General features: G+C 41.4%; 1 protein-coding gene across 6 annotated transcripts in view; it reads right to left on the bottom strand.

Moving 5' to 3' along the window:
* The window catches only part of pkp4 (plakophilin 4), a 79,644-nt gene that overhangs the window by 46,283 nt on the left and 12,696 nt on the right, over positions 1-20,665 (bottom strand). For 4 of the 6 annotated variants that reach the window (XM_070837636.1, XM_070837632.1, XM_070837634.1 and 1 more), the window contains exon 2: positions 16,351-16,484. The exons of 1 other annotated variant lie outside the window; for it this stretch is intronic. In XM_070837636.1, the coding sequence (XP_070693737.1) occupies positions 16,351-16,479 (129 nt within the window). In that variant the 5' untranslated portion in view covers positions 16,480-16,484. Of the gene's footprint in view, positions 1-15,123; positions 15,193-16,350; positions 16,485-20,665 lie in introns of those variants that run through there. One more of the 6 variants, XM_070837635.1, reaches the window with a different exon arrangement.

The raw sequence follows: 20,665 nt of genomic DNA, 5'->3' as shown, positions 1-20,665 counted from the left end.
TTCTTGTTCTTGCTGCGTCTCAATAAAAGCTTCCTGGGGGTTGAAAGAGCCTGGTATCTGTTGCAAAGTGCAGACAGGAAACGCCGTCAAGTCAAGTCAAACTCAAACTCAACTGCAAATCACAGAAATTCAGTTACAAACTAAAAAAAAATGGGAACCTCTCTCATAAAAAATATACTTAGTAAACACTGGTGATGGCTGACATCCCCGAAAAATATGCCAACCAAACAGTTATACAAATGACATAGTTAGAACAACTATTTTTGGTTGAATATTCACTTATTGTTTGAGATTTAGCTACATATAACTTAACTCCTTCAATTTAGTGGGCCTTTGAGCTGCCACTTGCCATTGGAGAAAAAACTTGAGAAAGCAGTGTTAACTCCCTTGTGCACCAACAAAAATTACTGAGAAGACTAAATTCTCACTTTCAAATCATTATCCCAATGATTTCATTGCCCAGAACAGGCCAGTGTTTAAGAGGCTGACTCTCCAGAAAACAGCAGGGATCATCCCAATGTCTTCTTATTCCTGATACAAAAACACACCCACAAGCTAACAGATTTGCAGATACAGATACAGCAGGACGGAGATAGAGCAGCCACAACACTGATTTACTTAGAGGAGGAAATAAACCATCAATCCTGTGTGTGACACATAACCCCTTCTGAGAGATTTGGTCACATGAAAATTGCCAATTTCAACCTTTCATTCCAGCCAATCATCTCTGTTTGCAGTCTTACATTTCTTGAGACAGATGTGACTCAATCAAAATACGAAATACTGAAAAAGCATTTCTACACTATGTATTTGCAGATAACCAGGAGAAGAAGGACATATTCAAGTCATGGGCTGTTTTGACACCACATTCCTTATAAAACATACTTTTTAAAGCTAGATATCTTGAGATCTGAACTCTTGGTCCTGCACATACCCAATCAAACCCTTATAAACTTGCACATGGAGTCTGAAGGTCAATAATCATATGGGGTGTTATATCACTGAGCCCACAAGAATCAGTCAAAACTATTATGACAACCTTTCTGCACTCATGCAAAGACACGCGTATCATGTATCAGGCATTATGCATTTACGGGGTTTGTGGTAATAAGATGACTTCACCGAGGAAACAAGGGATAAGAGTTAAGGTTAGGCCTTCAATGTATAAGAGAGAGAGGACATTGAATAATAGTGACAAGAGTGTGAACCACACATGCATGCAGAAAGAGAGAGAGGGAGACTTACTGCTACTTGATACAAATCTGGAATTACTCCAGTGTGTGCTTCTGCCGCCAGTGTGCAAGAGAGAGAACATAAGGTGAAAGTGACAAGAGAGGGTTATAATCCATATAGACACACACAGATGAAAGAGGCGGGAGAGAGAGAAAACATGAACATTCAAATACTTAAATACAGTTCACTGCCACTAGAGCACAGGGCTGTTGTCTGATTCGAAACAGTCATATGGATGAGTGTAAATGGGACTTATACTGTGTAAATCGACACTGACATACTGCACATATGTGTTTTTCACTCATTCCCACACATTCACCCATGCATACAACTAAAAGGTAAAATTCATATTGCCTCTTTAAAGCTCATTAAGTTACAGTATGTGTGTCGTGTGTGAATATGAGGCAGATGCTAAGAAAAGATTAAACATATTAACAGAGAAAGGCAAAACAGTTCTGTTGACTGTCTAAATGAAGACAGAGATTTCCTGCTCCTGCAAATGTCACTATTTTTGGCTCACAAATTCGGTGCCTTCTTTCTTTTAAGCTCATTATCCAATTGTTTTGTTTGGCAGCGTGTCACCTTCTCAAGTCCAGCAAATGCGTCTTAGGCGGCCCTTCTCATTATACAGTGGTTCATGCAGGCACAAGAGAAATAAACAGCTATGCTTTTTCAAATACTTAACACACAAAAAGCAACTGGCCTTCAATCCCACTGATTCGATGGTCTGTGATCTTGATCAAGCAAAGCAGGGAGAGACATCTGTTTCAGCCATAAGGCACAGAGGTCTCTGTCACTACTGATATTCAGATCTGCTCCAAGCCTATAGCAGACGGGCATCATGCCCGCATGCCCACCCCAACCCCTGCTGTTTTCTTGCTATGGAGAAGCATGGAGGCACTCCAAAGCTTCCTGCATAGCACTCTGTCCTCCAGGTCTTTTCTGTCCCCTGGCAAATTGGTTGCAGCCCTGTTCTCAGCTGTAGGGTCATTGAGTCTGTCATATTGGGTTTTTCTTTTATATTTATACACCATTATGTATGAGTTTCGAAACCGTTTTCATTTAATTGCATTTCTTATGAACAGAGCACAGTCTGCAGCAGTGAGGATGGCTGACATTTTTGAGAAGCAGGAGGATGGCAAGAGTAAGGTGTTCCACTCTTTCCGATTCGATAGCCAGTCGTGAAACAACAATGCACCCTTTCTGTCATGCTGCGTTTACTGCCTCTCAGGTGGCTCCGAGGATTACCGCCATGCCTCGTTACTATCACGTGCTCTGGCTTTCCATTGCAAAAAAAAAAAAAAAGGCTTTTTAAAGCTTTCTTCCACTTACACCCATGCCGATGGACTTTCCCTTATTCTGCATGGCTCATTAAGACTATTATGAATATGGATCCATAATTAGTTTGTGATAGCACAGGGCAATATTCTAAAACCAGCCCTGGTCTGATGAAAAAAAAGAACAAGGATCACACTCTTGAGAGGGCTCATATTAGCTAAGGAGAGAGACTACTCACTGCTATGTGTAATTCATTGCGTTTTCCATGCTTGGCCCCTACACAGAATGGGACGCATCTATTCAGCGTTAAGATCCACTAAGTCGGACTGAGCACAGCAGTAATGACCATTAAACAAGGCGTATGCATATTTAACGGGTGTGGACCCAGCCTTGGTCGGTACCAGGCTTAGTGTCGAAAGAGATGACAGAAACAATGGGTGGCCAGCTTTCCTGTACCAACAAGGCCTCTAATGCTTTTATTTGCCATTACAATGAGCCTGTTGGGCCTGATCTGACTGTTGTCCAAGAGCTGAATCAGATCCTGTCCCCCTGTGCCCTCAGACGGGCCCTAAAGAAACAGATGACACATGGCAGCAGACCACGCTACCAATATACAGGCTCCCTTGTCATCTTTATGGATGCTGACAATACAAGACCCATCTGAAATGCCTGAAGTGGCTTCTGCCCGATGCTGGTTCAGCACATAAACTGTGGTGCAGCATAGATAAGAGAGGCTTACACACATACAAACCCCAAATGTCATACAGCTATATTAGAATACAGTGACTTACACATGCACTCTAAACAGCCCTACTGCACTACCACATGACATGAATAACTAAATTATACAACAGACAGTACAATAGACAAATACAACTATACGTACCAAATACACTCTATTAAGGATTTGCTTATTTACCATGCTCACCATACATTGACTTTGGCCACGTGTTCCAAAAGATAGATTTCTTGTTTTACGATAAAACCATCTAAAAGTACAAATCCTGCAAAAGAGAGCCTGCTGACTCTGTAGTAAACCCAAAGTTTCCAAGCAAGCGAAGCTCGTCAGCTGAGAAAGAACAGACTGCGTATGATAGTAGTGAAAAAGTCTTTTGGTATTATGCAAGTTAAAAACATCACTCACACACGAACTGATCAACCATCACACTCTTGAATTGTCATTCCCCTCTCTCATAAATTGGACAACCATAGGAAAGAAGTCAACGTATACTGTACCGTGCAATACACCTTGGTGTGTATTTCTGCTTGCAACTTTCAGTTTTGAGAAACTTGGATAAATCATTCAGTACATTTTAATGCATTTCTAATGCTTTGTTGGGAAGGTTCAGGTGCATGAATGTTAAGAGGGAAAAAAATCTTCCGTAATGAATTTCAAGTAAAATGAAATCTCATGATTGGAATTGCAGTCTGTTACGACTTTGTCTGGAAGTGATTTTTCAGAAAAAAAGTATGGGCAGAAAAAAGTATGGGCAGCTGAAATTACAGAACACATACTAAGATTTGTGATGCCATCTAATGGGAATATCCAGACAGGGATGCATGTTCACTTAGTTACTGAACAGATGCATCATTTCACCTCCTGCATGTAAAACAAGAAGCCTACAACACAATATACATGCCACATATACATGATAAATTATAATGTGGTGTAGTGCTAGTGATGTGTGAAATTGTGCTTGAATATTCTTGGAAATCGTCCTTTATATGACAGAATAATAATGATGAGGTATACATCATAGCAATCTTTGTCTAATCCTTGGCAGTGAGTGTCCAAATCCCACTATTGATAAAGACTTGAGATTTAATCCTTGATAGTTCTTGGACCCTCATGTGCTGCCCCTGTAAGTCTGTGTTTAAGTGTGTGATTGGGGCCCCCGGCCTGGAAAGAAAGGTCTACATGTTAATTTGTGATGTTCAGATTTATTTTGCATAACTAGTGCAGATGGCATTTCGTCTTAACCAAGGATGAGAATCCACAAGAAATATGTTTGTTCATTAAGTGGCAATGAGGCTTGACAGCTCTGCATCCTCACTGCAGTGTGGCAGACCCATTCCAACGAGAGCACGACAATGCTGCACAGTGGGAGAATGACAGCAGAGGTTAAAGGATTTCTGCAGCAGCAGGGACAGAAAAGCAGGCCTGAGGTGTGAGCGAGGAGAACAGGCCTCAGAACAGGCTGTGTGACCAGACCTGAAGGAACCACACCGCGCAATTGCTTATAAAAACTGCCACAAAGTCACCTTGTTAAAATACTATGGTTTGAAAAAACTAGCTGCAGCGTCATGCCACCATAGCAGAATTATAATAACCACATGGATAGAAAGGCATTTGAAAATACAGTAAGTGGCTTGCTGAGGTGAGAGTGTACAGCTGCAGGCATAGCTATAGGTGAATCAGAGGGAGGTAATTGCTTTAGCACCCACAGCTGCACCAGAGCTTTCATACTGCATGAGCTGATAATGTGACAAGAGGCGGCAAACAGAAATGTGAAACATCATTCACTCTCAGATAATGGAAAAGCAAGTTTACAATAGAACATAATTTCTGCCAGGATTTCTAATGCGGCATTATAAGCCTAGCCCTTACAGCAGAAAACTTGCAGAGCTGCTAAAATGATTTTTAAATGCGTCTATCAAGAGCAAATTGACATACTGTGGTTGTATACACAGACATTGAATTTAAGGTCAAAGCAGGATTATGCTCAGCAGAAGCTGGGCTCCACAAAATGGGGTTTTCTGGTGGAGATCTGATTGCTGGCTCTCCATGTCAAATCTTGGGTCCCACTATGGTAAATGGTCTGTATTTGACTACTCAAAGCCCTTTTTACAAAATATCCTCATTCACCCATTCACTCATTCATACAGGAGGAATCTAAGTTGGAGACGACTATTCTGTCACACACGGAAGCCACACTTCAGGAGCAAGGAGCAGTGCCTTGCCCAAGAACACTTCTACATGCTGACTGGAGGAGACTAGAGGAGCCGGGGATCGAACCGCTGACCTTCTGATTGATGAATGACCCACTTCACTCTGAGCCCTATGATGATCTCTGTGTTGTACTGTTGCTCTCAACCCCATTATTCAACCCACATTGCAAATTAGGTATACTGGCAAAATTTTCAAACTTTCAGTTGTGTTCAATGAAAAACTCAAACAAAAATAATTGAAACAGCTCAACACAACTAATATTACAGGTGGTTTCTCCATATTCAACACAATATTGACTACTGCAGTCTCAAAATTATTCAGCCCCTTCTTGACAGGCACCTTTATTACTTAGAGTTGCCTTTTGCTGTTATGGTCTGCTGCAAATGTGATGCATAGCCAGACACCAGGTTCTTACAGTGTTTCTGAGGAATCTGAGCTCATTCCTCATGGGCAATAGCCTCCAGCTCTCTAATATTATTGGGTTTGCATGCTGCAACCGCCTTCTGAAATCCCACCTGAGATTTTCTACGGGAATCAAGTCAGGTAACTGTGACGACCACTCAAGTATCTTCCATCTTTTTCTGAAGCCAGGCCCTGGTGGACTTTGTGAGGAAGCTGAGGCTTGAGTGTCATTGGACCTTCCAACAGGACAATGATCCCAAGCATACCTCAGACGGCGTGACATTTTCTCCTGGGATTTCCTGATACTTGATTGAATCCATCTGGCCCTCCACACACTGCAGGTTTCTAGTGCCAGAGGAAGCAACGCAGCCCCAGAGCATCACCGAGCCACCGCCATGCATGACAAGGTTTTCTTTTCAGCGTATGCCTCTTTCTTCCTCCTCCAGAAATACTGTAGATCAATAGAGCTGAAAAGTTCCAGTTTTGTTTCATTGCTCCACAGAACAGAATCCTAAAACTTTTTTGGCTAATTTATATGGTTTTGAGCATCTTGGAGCCGACTTGTCTTGTGTTTTTGGGTCAATAGTGGTGTACGTCTTGGGGTTGAGGCATGGAGGCCTTCAGCATTTAGTATGTGCCTTACTAGAAACTTAATCCTCAGTGCCTGTTGCCACCAAGTCTTGCTGCAGGTCTTTTGCAGTCACTCAAGGGTTTTTGGCCACCTGCCTCCATAGATATCTGGTGGCAGCCGTTGATAGCTTCCTCTTTCTGCCACATCCAGGTAGTGTAGCCAGTGTTCCTTTAGCTTTGAACCTGTGAACTATACTTCCAACAGTGTCTCTTGGAACATTCAGTGCCCTTTTCATCTTTTTGCATCCTTTTCCCGGTTTATGAATGACAATGATTTCCTCTCTTAACTTTTTGGACGATTCTGTTGACTTACTCATATTTCTAACATCCAACCAAACATCACTATAAAGTAAACCCCTGGCCAGTCCGGGTATTTGATGCGTTCCATCTCAAGCACACATGATGTAACTAATGAGGTTCTTGATTAGTTGCATCAGATGTGCTTGAGACAACATTTGATTTGCAAATGAGTGCTCTTATGAGGGATTCGATTCAGGAGGTTGAATAATTTTGAGACTGCAGTAAGCATTAAAAGTGCCATTTTGTGTTGAATTTGGAGAAACCATCTCTAATATTAAATGTGTTGAGCTATTTAAATTGTTCTTGTTTGAGTTGTTCATTGAAGACAGTTGAAAGTTTGTAAATTTTGCAATTTTCAGCTGTACCAGTGCACTTATGTGCGCTTATGATTCTGTACTCACCACAAAATTGCAACACAAATGCAGTATAGATGTTTTATCATTTCCCACTTCAGTTCCCATCTCTTTAACTTTGAGTTATACCATCACTGTAAGCAAGATTTATAGTAATGGCTAAACATGCAAACTGTTCCATTAACCACCAAAATACAGTATAATCCATTGTTCCTTGGCTGAAGTAACTTTGTCCTCTAACTAACAGCTAACAAAGCTAAAACAAAGTGGTGCCAACTATGACAATATTACTAATATAAGAATGACAAGCTTAAAGTGTTGAATTGAGACATGATCTTGAGTGCTCAGATTAGTCTGTGGAAGACACGCGCTATGTCAGAATGTTAGCTGCTGCACCCTATTAAACAAGCTCCAACGATAACAGTGCTTCCCTCATCAATCCAAAAATAATTTTATATTTATGGCATTTCAGCTATGACAAAGATGAGTTAGAGCTCTAAGAACATGGTTTATCATATATTTGAACATGAAAAGGAAGTTGCAGTTGGGGTTGATAATTAAAATGTCATTTGTTTGGTGCATGCTATTAAAGGAGCTGTCATCTGCATTAGCAAGGGCAGCTGCCAGTACTTTCCACACAACAGATTGACAACAAAAGAAAGACTGTCAACAACAAAGACGTAGAGGATAGACTGTATGAGTGGGAGAGTGAGAGAAGATTCCTGTCAGTGCTCATGAACAGATCCAACAATCATTTAAAAATTTCTTTCAAGGTGATTTTTTTTTTCTACCAAATTCTTTCTGTTAAGAGGATTTTCCTATTTATTTGTTCATCTACTTTGGCAGTCTTTGCTTATTTGCAAGAAACAAGTAATCTAAAAGGTGACATGTTCTTTAGTGGCCCTTGTTGGTGAAGTTTGACATAGGCGATAAGGGCAAACAGAAGCAACATGCTGGAAATAAGCTAAATGCAAAGGCTGATAAGTGTTCTTTCCCCCCCAGACTTAAATCACTAAAGTAAATGCCTTTGCATTTCTGCCTTATTAGTATTCACAGCGTGACACACATAATTACACTTTAAAAGCACAATTTATGCACCATTAGTAGTTCAAGTGGAACCAGAAATATGTGGGATCATTTAAAATAATTTCAAAGTTCTGTGTAGCAGTGGGCACGCTTCCTTTTTTTTTTTTTTTTTTTTTTAAAGAAAAAAAAAAAAAAGATTTTAAAATTGAAAGTGTCTTGAGATGCGTGTGACACCTAGTTATTATCTATGTCAGTCACATACTGTGGAACAGGCTACCACCGACTCTGCTTAATGTAACAGCATCATGTTATCATTGGTGTTCTCATCACAGGTGTAAAAGCCTGAATTCAAAAACTGAATTTACAGCTGCGAATGACAAAAGTTTTTCTCTACTTTTTTTTTTTTTCATCCCACCCTTTGATCCGAGGTTTTATACTCGGAATGGGTGATGATTTTCAAATCTTCGAATAGTCTGTAATTATAAATTTGTTTTAAAAACATATTTCCCCTTGTTTTTACCAGTGCCTTATAGTAAGCCCATCAGGAGCATAAGTTGATCCAAGGCGTTGAGATAAAGCCAGGTCTCTGTAAAGATGTGGGCACAAACAGTTGATTTTTAGTTGTTTAGGCAGTCGGCGTCCCATTTCACCCACTTGACCTTCCCCCAACCAGACATTAGCTAAGACCAGCCTCGGGTACAAGACTGGGTTACCTTAGCCCTTATCCCGGCTCCCCTCTCCTCTCCTCCTGGGGTGATCGGTCAGGGTGCAGGAGGATGCCGTGGGCAGTGATCGATTCAAGGTTAATCCAAATGCTTAATTCAAGCGTGCACTACTGCCACATATAGTACACATCAGCAATAAAGGCAAAAAAAAATGTGACTGATGATTGGTGCATCTAGTGACATCGGTGTGGGGAAATATTCAAAAAAAAAAATCTTCGAATAGTTCACAGTGACCATTGAAATAGTTTTTTTTGCTTGAAATGCACAACTGTATTTTCTACTTGACTTGCTGTTGTTTTTGTGCAGCTACAAGCTGTTCAACCTCAACAAAAGCCCTTATGTGATGCTGTTGGTAATAATGCCAAGGCATAGTGGCAGTAAATTAGAGTAACTCACAAAAGCAATCTGTATCTCCTCGATTGGAACAAAAACCAAAAATGCTGCAGCGGTGCAATCACACAGCCAGTGCAATTCATGTAGACCTGCGAACATACAACTCCACTGAGAGATCAATACCGTGTGTCAGACAAAAAGAACATTGCTCCGGGCCAAAATGAGGAGAGTAAGCAATTTAGGGACTGTCAATCTAGAGGTTGCTGTACTGAACAAAGACTGCAGTAACTTGTGCCATTACCTCTGGATCAGTCATTTAGAGAAACTCATCTGAGAGATGTTTGGGCAGAGGAAGATACAGAGACATAAACCTCAGTGGTGATTCACCCAATCAAGTATCTAAACTTCCTCAGAGGCCAGATGCCATTCCAAGGACAGCTCAGCAGTATTTACTGTGCTTCCACCTTCCTGAGTACAACTCCTGCTCCCCGATGACCGGGCTCTCTGCGTGTGCTGTTGACGGTGGCAATGAATATGATGATAATGATGATGATGACAGTGATGGTGATGAGTATTAACAGGCTAGCTGGGGGTAAATCTCCCAGGGCTAGGTTCAAAACGACAGCGCTGTGCCAAGCCAGACACACACAACTCCTTTGACATCATGTCACATTGGAAGCAGATTATCTCCTCTTCCTCTTTTCCTACTTTTCTGTTTTTCTCTGTGTTGACAGCCTCCTGCCACAGTGCTTTGGAGAACCATTCACAGGTGACAGCCTCCCTGATTCTGCCTCTCTCCATCATGCTCACTCTCTCACTTTTGTCCTTTTCCCTTTACTCACCAACCTCTGCACCCTCCTTCTTTATCTGAGCATTTTGCCTTTTTGTCTTGTATATCTAAGCACTTCTCCTTCACCTGTATCCCTCCCCTCCAAATCTGTCTCACTCCCTTTCACTCTCATACTTGTTCTGCTCCCCCATGGGGTAATTGCTCGGAGCCAGGCTTCCATTTTTATGACTATAATCGAGGCCAGAATGCTTATGCCTCTAGATTTCTCCTTGTCTGTGTCACAACGGCAGCACTAGGGAGAGGAAGGCAGATAAGACCCTGAGGAGTGGAGAAAATCACTAGTCGATTGTAATTAGAGTACTTATTTTGCCTATGGAGGTGGAATAGACACTATCGCCCGCAGAGAAAATTCAGCCTTTCTGCTGTGCTTATGGCACGGAAATGCATAATGGCAAAAACACTGCCTTGAAGCTTTGCTCTGACCCCAACTATTAACTCCTTTAGCTGGGTCACTTAGACAAAGATGACTTTGGCTTCATTAAAACATGATAGAGGCTTCCATCGGTATTTCAAGTGGGTAATATTTCAGCCAGCTCATCAAACCTTTAAGAGGGTGCTGGAGTTGTAGCACTCTATGCAAGGTCAGCTCATGGGCTTTGCAAAGAACACTAGAGTCTGTCTGTGGGTCTGTACCTGATTCGGCTGAGAACTGGCACACATTGCGGAGCTCCAGTTTGCTAGGCAGAAGCGGGAAGCAGACGTGCAACTGACTCCAACAAAGTGGGAAAATTCCACTGTGGTGTTTTCTGGGAGGCAGTGTGGTGAAACACCATAGTGCAGCGTGCCGAAGAGTCCCTTTTTACCAGCCGTGTGGTACATATAGGCATGTCCAGGCACAGCTAATAACAGCATTACTCCAAGGGCAAAGCCTCATAATGAAGGACTACGAGGAGCACACCAAAACACAGCGTTTCCAAGGGCAAGAAACCACCATCGTGATATAAAAAATCATCTGCTCAACAGGTCTTTAGATTGCAAGGACTAAGGTGACCACAGAATAAGGGGAAATCTCTCCACAACACAGTGAGGATAAAGAATTAAATCAACAGCCTTCTCTGCCCCTGCCTGAAGCTCATATTCCTGTAAACACATCTACAGATCCTGCCAAATAAACAGGTGCTTTTTTTTTAACTGGGTCTCTGATCATTTCTATAACTAGTAGTAGTAGTAAAGTGCACTTACTACACAATGAGGCAGGCAAACATTGATAACGAAAACAAAGCTGCTTTCATCACTCTGGTTGACTCCTGAAATTAATCAACTTTAATATGCCACCTAGTAGGGATGTAACAGTACACAAATTTCACGGTTCGGTATGTACCTCGGGTTTGGGGTCACGATTAAGAACGTTTTCGTTAGCCTAGGCTACAGCATAAAAAAGGTTTTTCATTTTGAAAAATGTAAACATCCAACAATGGGTCATTGGCAACAAGTATCACAGAAACAGTTTCACTGTAGTGGTAAACTACCTAACCTTCTGTGTCTTGCAAGCAGTCAGGACACCTGCTAATGCTTGTATGCTGATTTATGGTCCAACTCTATGTTAAGTGGTTGATATGGTATGGAAAGTAATGGTGCATTGCCAAAATGTTCCAGGTGTAGTTGCGCTCTATAATTAATGTTCCACGTGTTAGAGAAGTGGATTATTAAACTATTTTGACAGTCGCTGTTTGGGTTACAAAGCAATATGAAGAAAAATCAGGTACCAAACCGAAAATCCTGAACCCAACAGACAAATACTCGGACCGTTACAGCCCTGCCTCCTATACATAGCAGGTTCACTCTCTGACAACATGTGAGCTGTCAGCAAGGCACAAGCTTCATAATCACCTACATCCCTCCCACAGCCTATGGATGCTGCAACACAAGTGTAACTGAAATAGGCTTACTGAGAAGCCATTGAAGACGTGTGTGTACATTAAGGTTTGTGTGGTGAGGATAAAATCAAAGTTAAAGCAACTAAGGGGCCCCCTGTTCCTGCAGCTATTCCTCTCCTGGGAGATGCAGTAGGAAGCAGAGATGAGGGCAGAGTGATCAATGAGATGCTCTTTAAAGATCTGACCTTACACTCATTGATGCCTACTCAGTGGATGCCACAGGCTCCGTTACTAGATAACCTAAGCGCTCCTGTATACTTGTTTCAAAATCGAATTTGGCTCGTTCTCTTAAGGCTGGATGTGCTGGATGCAACTGACAGGATACTCAAACATAAAATTTTCATCCATGTGCTACGGCACATTGCTTTAAATTTGTGGGATGTGAACATCTGAATGAAATGCTTTAACAAATAAATAATCTGTAATAATCGGTAATTATGTATGTGATGTATCTTGTTTACATAAGATGTTTTGGCCCAAAAGCAAAAACCTCCTTTTTTCTTTGAGAGTTTGCAAACAAAGAGGCTCCATCATTGCCACCTCCTGATCTCTTGTATCAAGACATTTTTTGTACATTACTATCGGCAATTGCCAATCAGCACAATGGCAGGAGACTGGCAGCACTGCATCTGTGTCGAGTCGCCTGAACACTTACATGCATGTATGTGAAATCACCTTTAATGCCCCCTTTCCTATGACAAGCAGGTAAAGATGTTACCAAAACTGACTGTATGACATTATCACAGACCTTTTTCTGTTTAAATTCAATTTAACTCAACTTATTAAATTCAATTTAATCATGTTGGTTTGGTTGATACCCCTTTTGATGCATCTGTAAGTACAACAAATCTCATGTAACCCTGACAAGTCATCTCATCATCTTCTGTCAGTGTGATTGTTGCCTATTTATACGCTCATTCCAAACACAAGAACCCACCAATTGAAAGCAATTTAATTAACTATGATAGCTCTGTCTAATTCAGGAAGGAGGAAATGTATAAACAGTGGAGGAACGGATGCACTGAAAAGTCATCTTTCCATTCATTGTTACCAAAGTAAATGTAACAATTGATGGTAATATGGATTTGACGTCATAACATTAGCCCTACAGCCAGCACCACATTGTACATTAAAAGGAAGCTATTCTAAAAAAGAAAGTTGGCTTTCCAACCTGGCTTTAAGAGGTGCTGCAAAGTATGTTTTGTTTGAGTATCTCAGCCTTGATAACTGCCATTCTGATAATGTAATCTTGTGATAATCCCAATATTTACATAACAGTAGTTGTAGGAAACACATTTTGATTTGCATTTTGTTTTACTAACATGCTGGAAACTGCTTGTTGATTTGCATATTATTTGGGTAGAAACAGTTAAAATATTGTTATATTGTTCAGCCGTTGCAAAGGTTTTGCAACCAGACAGAAAATAAAATGTCGAATGTAAAGAATATTTGACACTGTGAACATGGGTTCGTGAACGCTACACTTACCCCGTGCCTACATTCCTTGTTAATCACAGTTGATACAGACATGAGATTAAGGACTAAAATTAAAAATCTGAATGTAAAATACAGTAGTACTCATCTTCAGCTGTTTATGATACAAAGGGCAAAGATAGAGCTAGAAAAGAACTAGTTGAAAGCTGTTTGACCATTTGACAAGCAGTTCTGATGAAGCCTTGAAGGATCCACCCTCTCTCTGAACATACCCAGTTAGATGAGGCCACAGCAGCTTCATGCTTCAGTCACTGAGTAGCCAAATCCAAAAGTCAGGGGAAGGATTAGAAGAAAGAAAACTGGTAATGTGGTAAAAGGCAGGGCAAATGCAGATTCTGATATTCATCGATTCATTTCAATGCCACGATATATCTAGTTTTCATCAGTGCAGGTTAGATATTTTACTGTAATACTAGATGCAGACTTCTAAAAGCAAAGCTTCTTTATTATTGAGGTATTGATAACATTAGGCCACCATTTTGTAGCCTAATAATAACCTGCCCAGGGACTGCAGATGCAAACTAGCTCATTAGCCAAGTCTGGTACATTTACATTGATGTGGAAACTGAAATGTTGATTAATGTGTACTGTCCTTGGCAAATAAATAAATAAAAATAAAAGTACCTGTCTTACTTAATTAGTTAACACTGCATTAATTAAACTCAAATGTACAAAATGGTGAAAGTGTTGTCAAAAAAAAAATTAAATTTTGTCGGGTGCCATGACATCAACTATACTTTTAATGATGAATCATCCCAATAAGGCACACTGCTCAATATTTTCAGGTTTTAGAAGATCAATTTAAACATTCTTAAATGTAATTTTATGTTTCCATGCTCCATTTGCAAACAACAAAAACCTAAATAAAATTGAAAAAAAAAAAAAAAAAAATACCAAAGAGTATTTACCAAGTTTTGTGTACCAAGTGCTGTGGATGCTGAATCCACAGAAAAGCCTATCTGTCTGGATGAGTGCCACAGCCTCCCACTGCTTCAATTACACTTGCGATGAAAGAGATAAAAAAAACTAGGTCTTAGATAATCCTTGAAACAACCCCTTCAGTTAAATAAAATGTTAATAAGACACTAAATACTGACAAGATTAAATTTGTAAAGTTAATTCTGAATTACAACACAGTTTTAGGTTATGTGGTTGAGTCAAGCTTCAGAAATTAGCATGCGTGGTTCTTTCAACCAAGTTGGAATGTGCAGAAAGAAAAACATTGACATTTAAACACTTAAATGGGGTCTGTAATAAACCATTATGGATGTGACATCCAGATGGTGGCTCAGTGCTATTAAAGAGGCACAGAGCAAAGACAAGACTCAGGAACTGCAACACGACAGAACCGATTCCTCAAATTAATGGCAAAAAGACCGGGGCTTGTAGTCAGAAAGGAAGACAGAGGGAAGACTTCAAGTCCAAGCAAATGAATACAGAGAGAATGCAATCACAATATGTTGGTGAATCTGTCCTTGTTTGGGCATCTGGGCAAAGCCTGTACAGCTGTAAGCACAGCAGTGACAGAAACCAAAGTTTGGGAAGAGCGACAAAGAAAAAATAAGGGGGACAAGAATTGAATACGTCAAGTGAAGGGAGGTAAATCGGCCAATGAAAAGACAGAAAGAAAGGACAAAAAAATAAATAGTAGAGCCATAGAGTAAACACTCACCGAACACCCAGTCATCCTAAGCCCCAGCCCTAACCACGACTACTGCTACAGCACAGCAGCCTTGCATGTTTACATCGACAGTGAGATCCCTCGCAGGTCTGCCTCTCAACAATCACAGGAAAACCACACGCAAAAGCACAGAGGGAAAAAAACACACACACACACACACACACACACACACTAGCCTAGTCTCTGACCTCCTCTATCTTTTCACTCTCACTCACCCTCTGAATTGCCTCTCCAACCCGGTTAAATACTGAAGAAAACGATCATTTTACAGTCTTGACTCTTTAGCAGGAATCCCCTTTGAGGCATGTCTCCAGTCAGTCGCTCTAAAACCGAAAGCTCAGGCAGGCTACTCGCTCTGTCTGCTTGGCGTGCATGGATATCTGCTCCAACCGGACTAACCACTGTGGAATACTCTGGGGAAGGAAGTGACATCGACAGGTGCTCCCTCCTTCCTTCCTTACTCATGTAAACAATACCCACTTTCCTGCAGCAATGTGCCATTTGTTAATGAATACAAAAAAAAACCCCTGCATTTAATTAATTTCTAACTGTAGCTCAACTGAAGTGTCACTCAGGGAAAATACAGGTATGAGAGACCATAGATGGGAATAAACATCATTAACAATGAGCAAAATCTCTTCAGCCTAGTTTTCCTTGTGCTGGAGGAGGGCAAAAGCGAAGCTAGTGAGGAAAAGACTGTGTGAGTGTGTGTGTAACAGAAGGGAGAGTGGATGAATCAGAGCGACAGGCATAGATGGAGTGAGTCAGAGGGCATGTCCCTGTGAGATGATCTTCCTGGTTGTCCATTGATGCAAGCCAGGCCATGACTGCAGGTGATCAACAGCCACAGCACATAGTCGGGCTGAGTTCACTTCAATTTTTCCACAATACAAAAAAAATAAGCAAAGTCCTTAGTGACCACAGTTCTACTATAAACAAAAATCTTTTAATTATCCCTCATGCAGAGAACTTTCTATTTTAGACTCTGTGCCAACAGGGTTCATGACACAAAGACACAGGAAAGTTTGCCCACATGCTTCGCCCAGGGGAATTCTTCATAGTACAAGTACAATGTGGGAGTCACCAGATAATTTAGCATTCTATAAATGTATATACATACATAAAGGGTTCATAAAAGCTTTAATAATTCCTTAATATGAGCAATGTAACATGAATCCGTGGGTTCTTGGCGCAGTATGAACAGAAGAAGCACACTACCTGTTCTTTGACGGAGGCCAGGATGTTGTTGGCGGTGTTGTCAGCCTCCATGTTGCGGCCAGTTGAACTGTCGCGAATGGTCAGCAGTAGCCCCTCCTCCGTCACTGGGCTCTGCTCAGGAGCTGGCATTCCTCCTGTTTGCACAAACACACACACATACACACACACGATCTGATCACCACAGGCACTCTGTGGAAAAAAAAAAACACAATCTTGTACACACATTCCAGACTGTGTGCATGTGTGTGCAAACACACTACACTAATAAACACACTTTTGAGTCAAACACTCCCCGATACACACAGGCGAGTGATGAGAAGTGACTATCAATGGTCACATGCCACCACCAGCAATACACAAACGCACACCCACACATGCCATATGGCCCAAAGAGAAAAAGACTGTCAATGTTTCACGTCTGTGACAGTGCAAACCAGTGCCATATGGCCTTGATACAACACGAGTTAAATAATGATTTGTGTATGTGATACAGTCACGTAAAAAAAATACAACAGAAACAGGACAGCCAATGGTTCTAGTGCAGTCACAAAACAATAGAAACTCAAATCCTAGCAATGCAAAAGCTGCCCTAAAATACCAAGCATGTGTGCATATAGGTGAACAGAATACACAGTTGTGTATAGGATGCTGTGGAGAGGTTGAGGGAGATGAGTGAGGGCAGGCCTTTCAAAAAAATAAAACCAAAAACAAGCCAGCAACCCGACGGAAGAGATAAGGTGTTCCAGTCTGCTCTCTCTCTGGCCTCTGGTCCAGGATTGAAATGAGAAACTAGAACGAATAGTTATGGTCTCATTATATCTGTTGACAGGGAGAGTGTCAAGGGACCGTTGCTCAAGGTGGATCCATATTTACTAGAAGGAGCCTGTTGAGCCAAACAGGGCAGCTAAAGCTGCGATGGCTGCCTCACAGCAAACGACTGCTGCAGCAGACAAAAGCAAGCAGTGTAATAATACAGGACGTATGCGACTTTAGGGAAACAGGGATTTTACTGTGACTTTTACTGCCTTAGAGATCCACTGCCGCTGTCATCTCCAAGATACGCACACAAAGACACATGCCACCCTTTGGTTTCTACGCATATATCTTGACCTACATGATTTAATTCACTAAACATGACAGAATGCAGTCAAGGTGAAGCATGTTGTGGTGACGATGATGTTTTTACATGTGAATATGTAGAGGAATATTGACTGCTAAGGCCGTAATGAAATAAACATATGGTCACTTACAAAATAGCCCTGCCGCTAGAAACTGAACATTCCATCCATGAATGTGTCTATCATAGTATTCTTATTCTATAACGTCTGCAGACACAATTTTATAGGGTCAAAGGGTCGTACAGTATACTGTCATGTAAAGCACTCACTAGCTTGAATCAGCCGACACACACACACACACACACACACACACACACACACACACACACACACACACACACACACACACACACACACACACACACACACACACACACACACACACACACACACACACACACACACACACACACACACACAGCCTGAGCTAAATTACTCCTTACTCATCTGACAGCCAGTTTGTGTGAGCTGGTTGTTCTCACTGCTTGTTTACAGTGAGAACAAAGTTTTTGGGCAGGGATGAGGCTGTTGGGGGGAGGGGGGGCATGAAGTACGTGGGAGGTCCCAGAGACATTTGGACAAAATGCAACCCTCTGAGGTATTCTGGGAGTCTGTCACCAAGGCAGCATGAGCATTTCAAGGTGTCTGAGTTGAACCCAGCCATGTGCCAGCGCTGGTGTTAAATGACAGATAAGGTTTTACTACTAGTGAGTATGTTAGTCCACACAGGATATTCCATGTATTCCCCCTGTCAGTCTCCCAAATTCCTTTCTTGCTCATTCATAGTGTTGGAGCATACCGCCCTGACTCCCTCCCACCTCCACTGCAGCCACTGAATCAAGGACATGGCACTAGATTCCCAGAAAACACAGCTACAGGAAACGGGAAAAGCTTTTTGAATTTGACAGAACTCCTCCTCCCTGACTTCTGCACAAACACAGAGGGGAGCAACGCAGACAGGACTGACTGAGTGCACATTTTAAAACTGACAGAAGTTGCCAACCCAGTCAGGCTCGACAAAATTCTTTCTGCTTTCTTTGTATCTTTTCACAGGCTGACAAAGACAAGTGTGTATTTATGGAAGCTAAACACTGTGGTGGTTGTGATTTAAATGAACAAAGATTATATAAAATGGGCCTTATCGTGCCTTTCTGTAACCCTTCACTATCTAAAACATGCCTTCTATCAAACAATGACTTACTAGCCTGTCAAAAAAAAAAAAAAGAAGAAAAGTTCCTCAAGCCTTGACCAAGATCTGTGTATATAATCTCTCCCAATGAATATTTCTCTGCAGTCTAAACTTGACTGTAGGAAAGTGCACACTAAGCAGAACTGTAGGAAATAGAACCACAGAAAAAACAACATACAAAAGGAAAGCAAACCCTACTGAAGGTACCATTAAGCAAAGAAAGATTGCGATGTGTATCTGAGCCTACCTCTGAAATTCCCCATTATATCTGGTCCAGAATGATTTCACTCTGCTTAGCTTGGAGTTCTCAGCAGCTTTGTGCTTTGAGAAAGGAGTGAAGTCAACAGTGCTGCTGCCAACCTACCACAGTCCTATAGGCACACGGTTGACTGGTTCTTCAGCATTTCTCTTTGTGTTTCCCTCCAAATGCTGAGGGGGAAAATAACCTCACTGAACTGCCTAGTGGTTAAAAACTTTGGAATGTCAACCCCTTAGACAGTTTGAAGAGCAAACGCATGGCTCAGAAGTAGGTGAAGAGCTAAGGAGGCGAGCCCGGTCTGTGCAGCTTTCAAGGCTGTCATTAGATTAATGCCTAAGGACCATACTGCGTAGTTCCCACAGAGTAAAGATGACCTCATTCTGGTCTAAACAAACAGGCAAGTGTCTAATTATTACCATTATGGCTACTTCTCTTGTCTAAGCAGAAAATAAAAACATGATGTATATGATGTCATAACAATCTTTTAACATAGCTAGCGACAAAACAAACATGATTATTTTTTAACAATATTTCTTTCAGACAGACTGTCCAACTTCTCAACATGGAATAATGAACATCTCTTTTACTAGACAGTCTTTCTATTCAAAGCTAAACCTCCCCTTTAAAGTATTATAATCCTCAACGTCTCCAAGTCTGCCAAGAAAAGTCTTAGTCTGACCCCACCCTGACTCGTCAGATCACGTGATCTGATCTACTGACCTCAAACTCCGGCCACTCCTCGGAGCCTCTTACACAACCCCTCTTTCCACGACTCTCACTCTCCCAAATTAAATTTAGTTTATAGCGCAAGAAGGGAAAAGGAAAGGGAAGTTATAGGGCAACGTGTTTTAAAATCAAATACTGAAATACAAATACTGTTGAAGTGTCAAATCTCAATGAAAGGGCATGTTTCTGTAGGGGAATGTTGTTTGAGATTGAGACAGTACAAACATGAATTCATCAGTTCCCTGATTTCTCTGAAAGCTACCTTTGCCTAGTGTCACCTTCCCAAAGGAGCACTGCAGTGGCAAAATATAAGATCAGCCATCACACCGGCCATGTTTGCATGTACTCTGGAAACCAGGTTAGTGGAAGAAATCGGGTTAAAGCAGGAAACCAGTGAACACGTTTATATTCACAGGAATAACACGCACAATGACTCCTGTGTTTATATGCAGCTGGTCAGTAAGCACATTTCTCCCAAAGCATGTTTTGAGCCAAGACTGCATATTTAAGTATAATAGTGATTTATCGTTCTGCACCCAAAATAATCATTTTCTTTTCTGGTCAGAACATTTGGATTGACGGTGTGGTGAGAGGTCAGGCTCTTTAGTGGGAGAGCACACACTGGCTATGACTTTTCATCTAACCGAATTTTACAAATACAGTTAAACCAACTCATTTAGACCTCTTCATTTCAGTGTCTGTGTTAGTCTGACTTTTGAGTCGACTGTATTGGATTCAAGAATGGATCTCTTTGAGTAAAAAATCTTTCCTTTCATGGGGCTACACTGCTGCCACATTGATACTATCCATGTAAGGTTTGTCATGGAGTGATGTCATGTGCTCCTTTAAAAACTCCTGGTTAAACAAATGCATGGGTGAGAAATGTTGCCGTGTTTAACATAATTAAAAGTTTTCATTGGTCAAGCCTGTTTCAGATTACACATTATCAGTCCAACAACAGCCCACCCCAACAGACACAGGGCATTGGGGGTGACACCTGGGACACCTCACAACATCCCAACA

The sequence above is a fragment of the Pempheris klunzingeri genome, chromosome 10 (genome assembly GCF_042242105.1).
Source record: "Pempheris klunzingeri isolate RE-2024b chromosome 10, fPemKlu1.hap1, whole genome shotgun sequence".
Classification (NCBI taxonomy): Eukaryota; Metazoa; Chordata; class Actinopteri; order Acropomatiformes; family Pempheridae; genus Pempheris; species Pempheris klunzingeri.
The sequence above is the reverse complement of the archived record's forward strand: the minus strand, read 5'-3'. Positions and strand labels throughout refer to the sequence as shown.